An 8,977-nucleotide genomic window follows, 5' to 3' on the forward strand; every position below is an offset into this window, starting at 1 on the left:
TGAGTTTTGAAGTAATTTAATTACTTTTTCTCACAGATTAGGAGTGGATATTGTCGTTGCTTGGAGGGAGCTATTGATGAGAGGATATGACATTTTATTAAATTAAGTTTCATTTTATCACTTTTGAATAGTTTATGATTTAGGGTTTGGACAAATGTAATACTTTATTTTGATGGAAGTTTTAACTGTCACAACAGTATGGATATGAACTTTTATTTGATGGAATTTCCGTTATTGATTAATGAGATTATTTTATATACTTGTGGAAGTTTTGAATAATATTGAACTATTAATTTTATTAATTTAAAGAGAGTATTTTTTTCTCTTGATTTTAAGGTGTGTATTGGAAAGATCATAGTTTCGAGATCTTAACCCAAACGGGTTTACGTTATGACAGTAGCAAAGTAATGTTAGTATTGATATGTTTTACAACAAAATCATCTGATCCTGCCTGATACAACTGATACATATTGATATCGATATTGATGGTGACGATGACAACTAGTATACAAGAGGCAAAGAGCATTGAAGTATCCTGCAGAGAAAGAGATGATATATCCTAAACCACTTGCTCAGAGAACCTTTTTCTTTGTTCTTTCAATTTCCACACCAAGAAAATAGTCAATGGGGCTATATGTAGCTATTATAGGTTTCAACCAAGTAGACATCATACAAAATATCCAAAGTAGGTATGTGCATTACCACTCCTAATACAACTATCAACCAGAGATGGATTCATCAAGAGTCTCTCTTCGCACATTTAAGCTATCAGATGTTGATGATTTCTTGGAATGGGCTAGTGATGATCAGGTAACTCAATTTCTTCTCAAATGGAAAGTCTTCACATCTAGGGATGAAGCTTTGAATTTTATCAAAGATATATGCATCCCCCACCCTTGCTGTCGTTCCATATGCTTAGATGATCGTTCGATTGGATTCATTTCAATCACTCCATCATTTGGCGACGACAAGTGTAGAGCTGATATTGGATATGCTATAGCTACCAAGTATTGGGGTCAAGGCATTGCAGCCATCGCTGTGAAGATGGCCTTAGCTTCTGGCTTTAAAGATTTCCATGATGTGGTGAGACTACAAGCTAAAACTGATTTAGAGAATAAGGCCTCACAGAGGGTCCTGGAAAAGGCTGGGTTCTTTAAAGAGGGTATGTTGAGGAAGTACTGCTTTCATAGAGGTCAGATAAGAGATTTAGTGATATATAGTTTTCTGGTGACTGAAACTGTTCTAAATTGATATGATGATGGCATTCAAGTTAATGTTTATATTATTTGTGTTTGAGGGAATAAATGTATACCCATTCTAGTTACCAAAGGAAAAAATATATGCCCTTTCTATAGTGCTTTTGAGTAGTCAAAAACATAAACCCCCCTTGTTTATCACTAGCTTGAACTTAATAAGTACAATGGTTTCCAAAAAAATAAAAAGTATTATGGTTGAATTGTATATACATGTTCACAAGTCTCCAACCCCAACCCCACTTGAACAGAACAAATACATGCAAATTTTGATGTGGATTAAGTTTTTCTTCACCCTCTCCCTAGAGAAGAAAGAATCTCCTCACAACTGGCGATTTGACTCTATAATTAGATTCATGTGTCATCATTATTTGTATAAGGCTGAAAATACCGATCCCTATGCTAATCAAAGATTTCATATCTTCATAGTAAAGAAACACAACTCAAAAATGCTACCAAAAAAAAAAAAAAAAATGAAAACACAAAAACAAAAAATGCACATAAATTCACGAGATTAAATAGGATTACTTATATCCTCAGTGAGATAAGATTCTATTTTACTATCAGTGGAGAATAATTTTACAACATTCACACACTCATCTCTCTCAAATTGCCTATAGAGAGAGAGAATCTCACTACAAATATATAGCGGCCGTAAGACTAATCAGGGCCTAGATATCCATCGTTGGCACCAAAAAGAAAAACCTTCATTTTGTCTAGTATTGATTGATCGTAAGCTTCAAAGGAGAATCTGTTCTAGCATTTGATCCTCTTGGTCATTTTTGCACACTCATGTGGAGAGAAATTTGTTTAATTCAGTTGACGAGGCTGATGCAGAATGGACACTTCTGGTGAAGCAAGAGTCCAAAGATATACTTCAAAAGTAGGAAATTAGTAATTGAATTGTTCTGTCGCTGAGAGAATGGGCTCAACTGTTAACAATGACATACACAATTTAACCCCCACTCATTTTTTTCATCTTTGGACTAGTTTATTCCTACTAAATCAAAGATCAATCTCACTGCAATATCCGCGGGTCAATCTATTAAATGATTTTCTTCGCAAAGGCTCCATAATATTTTTCGAATAACATTTAATAAACCAGGTATGCCGGAGTAGAAGAATGGGAATTTGACCATTTAATATCCGTTATTTTCTACATTAGTAAAAGAGAAGTAATCCAGTTAGAGAGTAATAGCCACTTCAACTTTCAACATTGGATCATCCTCAACCAGTTAGAGAGTAATTGCCAGTTCAACCGTCAACTTTGGATCATCCTCAACAGACTTGTCTCCACTCAAAACAGTCCTTTCATTCATCAAGAACCCAATAAACCACATTTCACATTTCAAAAAAATGGGGGCAAAAAACCAAAAAAAGTTAAGAAAAAACAAAACCATGGCGCTATGAAAATCCACTGAGTTCCCTCCTCCACACCCCAACTGTTTGTCATCAACATCTATAAGCTTTTCTGTCAACACTCACCGCCTTAGGCTGGCCTCGGGCTCTTGCTTCACTGCTGCTTCTTGCAAGAAAATTGAAAAAGATGTTAGGCTGTTAAAAACCCACACAGAGAAAACAACACAAACAAAGCTACATTCACAATTGTGAATGAGCCTCAGCGACTTACATTTGCTTGGGGCTGCTCTAGCTTACTCATCCTTGCAAACATATTGCCATAGAACTTGGCATCCTTCTTATTGTACTCTTTTACCTTCTCCTTAAGAACCTTGTACTCCAACTTCACATCCCTGTAATACACATATCACAATGAGAACACAAACACTAACAGAATGAAGAAATGTTCAGCAAATATAGAAGAATTTTAGAGAACACAAGGAAATCCCTTTTTTCCTTTTTGATATATTATAACAAGTATACATCCAGTTCTGTTTTTGCATCACACTGTGCAATCCAGCAGAGATCAAACAGCATTCTCAATTCTACAGCACAGGGAAACACAAATTTATACACCACACCGATATGAAACCAAACCAACAGTAGAACAAGTAGACCAATGGAGATCCGATAGCACCATGTGTCCATGTTTAGACTCTGTCCCCAGCATGGTTCTAATTGCCCTAATGAGGCAATCCGTACCTGTTTTGCATGTTTGCGATACCAATACTTGGCCGATACAGACCAGGGGTGAAAATGTCAAAAAACTTGCTTTTTAAAAAAAAATCATGGGTATTTCTCTCCGACACAGACAATCTGATACCATATCTGTTTTCGGGTTGGCCAATCGCAATCTGATACTGTGCACTAAAACTATGGTCCCGAGACTATTAGGAGGTGCCCTAAATAAATATTTAAGGTTGACACTATGGATCACCTAAGCCCTCTTCCATCTAACCTTTAGCTTGTAAGACAACATAAGATCTGCTTTCATGGACGCATACCTGTTATTGGGATCAATTTCAAGAGCCTTTTTGATATCTAACTCTGCCAATTCCAGATCTGCCATTTGGATATATGCTTGGGCACGCCTGTAGAGGGCCTTAACATTTCCACTCTCAATATCCAATACCTGGAAAATTGGCATCCCTCCACATGGCAGGTGTTGTTGCTTCAGAAGTTAGAAAACAAGATTAATTAAAAAGAGAGTATAGATTACTGTACCTTAGTGCATAACTTTTCTGCTTCCTTATAATCTTTCAGCTTAAGCTTGCAAGCTGCATTGTTGAGATTACAAGTTGCATTCAATGCCTTGGCTTGTTTTTTCTCCTCCTCACTAAAGCTGCTATCATACTCAATGTACTTTGCAGCCTGTACTCCAACAATGAAGTACTTTACCATAAAGAACATGTTCATGCACTCACTACTTGAACCAAACTAGAAGAAACATTTATTCACTCTTCCACAACACTAACCTTCTCATATTTCTTTGAGGCTCTGGCGTATTTACCCGCCTTGAACAGTGCATTTCCATCTTCCTTCTTTTTGCCAGCCGCTTCGATCTTCTCCTGGGTGTTCATATCCCAAGATTCCTTCTCCTGAAGTCAAGTACAATGTTAATTACTTCCTCAACCCACTACTATGAAATTCAAACTTTAAACTATCAATTCATTTGGTACAATAATGTGCTGTACGGAACAAAATTACATGAAAAAAGGCTCCTGGTTCTAACCTTAACAAAGGATTCAAGCTCAACTTCATAATACACAGTAGAGTTGGGAGGAACCACAGCAAGTCCCTGTTGTGATTCAGTCGACCCAAAAGCATACTCTGGTGCAACTATCACCAGAGCAACCTCCCCTTTCTTCATGGTCATAACAGCTCTGTCAAGCCCATCAATAACTTGTTCTGTTTGAAAAAACAGCCGAGCTCTCCAAAATAAGCTTCAGGCAAAAGGCACAATGCACTCTAACAACATAGGAGCATAAAGAGGAAATATAACAACACAGTAATTACCATCATCAGTTTTGAACTCAAAAAGCTCTTCCTCATCATGGCCCTTCTTCAAAAATACTGTTCCATCTTGTAATTTCCCAATCAACTTCACTGGTAGAAGGAAAACAGACTCAGAAATGTGAGAAAAACCAGTCTTTTCTCTCAAGAAAATTATATGAAGCATTTCCCTGCACATTCACCTTTGACAAGGGTCCCATCATTAGGGCGCTCATAGCCTTCTCCTTCCTTGAGGATCTTCTTCAATACTTTCCTATCATCCGTTACTTCTTTAACTGTCTTCCAACTTACCAACTCGAGAGTTATCTGGAGATTGGCATTCGGTGGAACAGCATATTCTTCACCGTAGGCTAGCTTTCCCTTCTCTCCAAATGCATCTGTGACCAACAACATACGTTTAAAACCACACTCACAACAGAGTAGACACTTGAACAAGACACCATGTAACAACCGAAAAAAACTTACATTGTGGCTTCACTTCCAATAGCACCTTTTCTCCCTTCTTCATTGTTTTCACAGCTTTGGACAATGCAGGACAGAAATACCCTGCTTCCACAAAGACAGTGTCAGGGAAAAAAATAACTGTATTACTGTGAAGTCACCATTCACCACAAAAATAAGCCTTCAAAACTGACCTTCTCGGACAGTAAATTCCACTCCATCAGACTTTGAAACCAGAGTTCCATCATCAAGTCGTGCTTCGTACTTCACTGCAAATAAGAGGCAAATGAGAGGAAAGTTGCATCAGAATCCAACTAACAATTCACCAACCATAAATTCAAAGGGCAATACAATGGTGAAAGGAAAACACATACCTAGCACTTCATCTGGGTCTCTTGGGTTCTCCCATTTCTCTCCTTCAGCAAGTATTTTCTTGAAAATGCTTCCATCCTTACATATATCCTTCACGCTAACCCAAGACAGCAGCTCAACATCAAACTGTAGAGTTGCATTAGGAGGAATAGTTGGAGGGGAACCTAATTCACCATAAGCCAGCTCTGGAGGAATGGTAAAGATGGCATTCTCACCCTTCTTCATTGTCTTGATTCCTTGATCCCATCCCTTGATCACTTGACCTGTTAATCAAGAGAGGGAATATCACCTCCTCCCAATAATGAAAATAAATGTTCACCTCTTTCAGTCTATTAATGCCATCAAATGGGCAACAACTCCACCAAAGGAAAAACCAAGCAGAGAGTATTCAGACTGAGAAGTTATATCTAATCTAAAATTCTTAAATGTGGCTTTTGCAAGTAACTAATGTCGACCTTGCCACGTTAATGGCAAAGCTCAATTCATGAAAACAATTTGACAAACCTAAGCTCAGCCTCTAAACAGACTTATTCAACAATATGCAAATAACATACATACACCACAACAAGATAATGTTCAAGTCCAGGGAATTGGACTGCAAGTCAAATCACCGTTTCGAGAGGTCAATGCTGAAAGGAACGACAAGGTAGAAAAGTGATGATGCCAAGGGATTAGTATGAGCAAATCCACTAAAACAACAAGTAACATAAAACATATCCGCATTTCAACATATAAAATTTTGGAATAGTTGTCAAAGCGCTAGGCAAACCAAGGCAGTAAGGAGGTCAAAAACTAAGGCAACACCAACAAGGCGCCCATCAAATAAAGTGGCCAGAACGCCTAGGCGACACTTTGACAACCTTGAATTGGGGTATAGGCATTGGCATTAATACCAACTTTTGAGTTGTCAACTGTGCCCACAAAAAATTTTAGTCATTCATATCAAGCCAAATCGAGTTGGTCCTGGCAAAGTTAGTTAACCCCAAAGTAACATGGAGAGTCAGGCAATCAGCATGGCATGTCACAAAGTGCCTAAACTTCATGAGCCTATCTACTGAGCAAATCAATAACAATTGTTTTACCATAACAAGTATACCTCAAAGACATTACATGCAATCTGACTGGAGTAACCTATTAATAGGGTTACTCGTGTTCTCCAACTACAAAGAAAAATTTAACAGTTGTCCAATAAGGAAACTGAAGGGAAAAGCCAGATTGTACAATATCAGAGAGATTCGAAATTCTGCAGCTGCTCATTCCAAAGTCCAACCCCCATCCCCACCACACGCCCCAGAAAAACAATAGATAACGATTAACGGTAGCTTAATAGTTCCAAATATGGTCTGGCTTAAGTCATAAAACTCATGTTCCGCATGGATTGGGATCAAATCCCAGACTTGTAGACTATAAGTATGTGTTAGATTCAGTATCATGTGCTGAGATGCAGACCCACACTAGTTTCGTGATCATAACCAACAAATCTCAAAAATTTTACCTTGGCCAAGCGTAAATTTGAATGGCGTCCCCTTAACTCTGCTTGAATCAAACTGGGTTCCATCAAGCAAGGTTCCAGTATAATGAACTGCAAATCAACATTTCCAAGCAACATCAACCAAAACCCATTTAACAGACGGCCATGAACAAAGCTATCCTCTCGAAACCAGACCCAAATTCTAGGACTGAAAGAAGATCAATACATACCTTCAACTTCGTCATCATTCTCCGGTGTATCCCAACCTTCACCTTCCTTGACAAGTTTCTTCTTCAATCCTTGCTTCCCAATTTCTTTCTCTTCTCCAACTTTGAAAATCGGGTTTTCGTCCGGAAGATCCATGTCATCGTTCATCTCATCAGCTGGTGGGATATCGAAATCCTCATCCATTGGCTTCACAGAAATATAAACAGAAGCGAAACAACAACAAAATGGGAGATTTAGATAAGTCTAGCAATGCGAGCACTTATAGTTGTTAACGACTGAAGAAAATGACAGGTTTGCAGGTGTTATGTGTAACATGTCCCTTCTTTACTTGTAGCAGGCTTAAGAGACAAAGGGTTCTCGCTTCTCAGGACGAGAGACTGAGTTGGATTCTAGAGAGTTCTTGGAGGGTGAAGAAATCTGGATGATTCCAGAGAGATATCTTTTGATGTTTTAAGGTCATGATTCTTTTGCCCTTCAACCTAGAGATTGGACTGGTTGATAAAAAAAAAAATTAATAAATAAGTGATGGAGTGACTGTTAAAATGTAATCCAAATGGGAGTGTACTGACACTTCAACAGGCATACTTAAAATCCGAAATTATTTTTAATGGTTCTTTATCTTATTTTTTAAAATTTTTAAAATTCTTTAAATGAAGGTATAAAAAGGTCAAAAAAAAAAAAAAAAAAAAAACGAATTACCATTATGTCATTATCAAAATATCAATGCATATATATATATATATATATATATATAACACTATTATTATTATTATTGGAGGAAAAAATAATAGGGATAATTACAGCTACCTCCCCTACAATTTATCTTTATATTAGAAATAGAACCATCCCCATAAAATTAACAATTACACTGAACCCCCTACAAGTGGCCGTGTTAAGTCAAACCAAAGAAAATGTATTTATACCCTTTATACCAAAACACTCTAACTCAATGTCTTCTTCACTCTTCACCATTGAGAGGGTTTTGGAACCAAGTCCAACGAAGAATAAACCAAGACCAAACGACCTGCACAAAATGTTTAATTGATTTTGACGATCAAAATGGCAAAGCGATTGTTGGATTCTAGCATTCCTTGTTGGTTTTTGGCTAGTGGAGCAACTTGATAACATCATCATCTCTTCCAGTGATGGTAGGTAAAACCCTGGTTTACTTAAATCCCTTTTGATTCTAATTAAAGAAGAAATGAAGCATAACGAAAACTAGTAAGAATGGAGCAAGGATTTGCATGTTTGCTTTCCGCAAATCCTTTCAATTTATATATAAATGATCACTGAGAGAGAGAGAGAGAGAGAGAGAGAGAGAGAGAGAGAGAGAGAGAGAGAGAGAGAGAGAGAGAGAGAGAGAGAGAGAGAGAGAGAGAGAGAGAGAGAGAGATTTAAATCGAGCCGTTGTGTTGGAAGAATGTTGATGAGGAGGAATGGATGTCGGAGGGATGCCATGGAGTTGCAAAACAAAGATTTATGTAATTGGCATTAGAGAATATTGGGGAGTTGTGGAGATTCAGCTTTTTTTTCATAAGAAGAATCTCCAAAAGTTTTATAAGCCAACTTATAAACAAACATGAATTATGAACAAGTGCCTTGTGCATTTAGTAGAGTGTGAAACGTTAAAAGTCCATCCCACCAGGAGCTCTTGGGTTCAACCTCCTAGTTCACACCTTCCCTCCATGTCATAAAATATGATAAATGACCACCTATCAAATAAAAGATTCCAATATTCATTTACACCCTTAGAAGTTAAGTTTTAGTTTACCACTATTTTCAAAGCTCAAAAGCATTTTGG

General features: G+C 37.5%; 2 protein-coding genes across 4 annotated transcripts; one reads left to right on the plus strand and one right to left on the minus strand.

Moving 5' to 3' along the window:
* The first annotated feature begins 729 nt into the window (after nucleotides 1-729).
* On the plus strand, nucleotides 730-1,251 carry LOC122088681 (uncharacterized N-acetyltransferase p20-like). The gene has a single exon (XM_042657998.1). The coding sequence runs from the start codon at nucleotides 730-732 to the stop codon at nucleotides 1,249-1,251; it is 522 nt and encodes a 173-aa protein (XP_042513932.1).
* A 1,186-nt stretch (nucleotides 1,252-2,437) lies between these two features.
* Nucleotides 2,438-7,650, minus strand: LOC122090051 (peptidyl-prolyl cis-trans isomerase FKBP62-like). 3 transcript variants are annotated; one of them, XM_042659888.1, is made up of 13 exons: nucleotides 7,179-7,650; nucleotides 6,973-7,059; nucleotides 5,480-5,740; nucleotides 5,300-5,374; nucleotides 5,130-5,210; nucleotides 4,847-5,041; nucleotides 4,668-4,757; nucleotides 4,384-4,559; nucleotides 4,127-4,249; nucleotides 3,876-4,022; nucleotides 3,656-3,783; nucleotides 2,884-3,004; nucleotides 2,438-2,769 (listed from the first exon to the last, which is right to left on the minus strand). In XM_042659888.1, the coding sequence occupies exons 1-13, from the start codon at nucleotides 7,357-7,359 to the stop codon at nucleotides 2,767-2,769; spliced, it is 1,668 nt and encodes a 555-aa protein (XP_042515822.1). In that variant the 5' UTR covers nucleotides 7,360-7,650; the 3' UTR covers nucleotides 2,438-2,766. The 3 variants fall into 3 exon arrangements, with proteins under 3 accessions (XP_042515822.1, XP_042515820.1, XP_042515821.1); XM_042659886.1 differs by having other exon boundaries at nucleotides 2,438-2,775; XM_042659887.1 differs by having other exon boundaries at nucleotides 2,438-2,772; nucleotides 7,179-7,649.
* Nucleotides 7,651-8,977: the final 1,327 nt, after the last annotated feature.

The sequence above is a fragment of the Macadamia integrifolia genome, chromosome 9 (genome assembly GCF_013358625.1).
Source record: "Macadamia integrifolia cultivar HAES 741 chromosome 9, SCU_Mint_v3, whole genome shotgun sequence".
Classification (NCBI taxonomy): Eukaryota; Viridiplantae; Streptophyta; class Magnoliopsida; order Proteales; family Proteaceae; genus Macadamia; species Macadamia integrifolia.

Excerpts from the sequence above, each read along its gene's own strand:
- LOC122090051 (XM_042659886.1), bottom strand. The coding sequence starts at position 7,359 with ATGGATGAGGATTTCGATATCCCACCAGCTGATGAGATGAACGATGAC. Across the intron at positions 5,741-6,972 it reads CAAATTTACGCTTGGCCAAG|GTCAAGTGATCAAGGGATGG; the intron begins GTAAAATTTTTG and ends CTTGATTAACAG. Across the intron at positions 4,023-4,126 it reads CCTCAAAGAAATATGAGAAG|GCTGCAAAGTACATTGAGTA; the intron begins GTTAGTGTTGTG and ends GTTGGAGTACAG.
- LOC122088681 (XM_042657998.1), top strand. The coding sequence starts at position 730 with ATGGATTCATCAAGAGTCTCTCTTCGCACATTTAAGCTATCAGATGTT.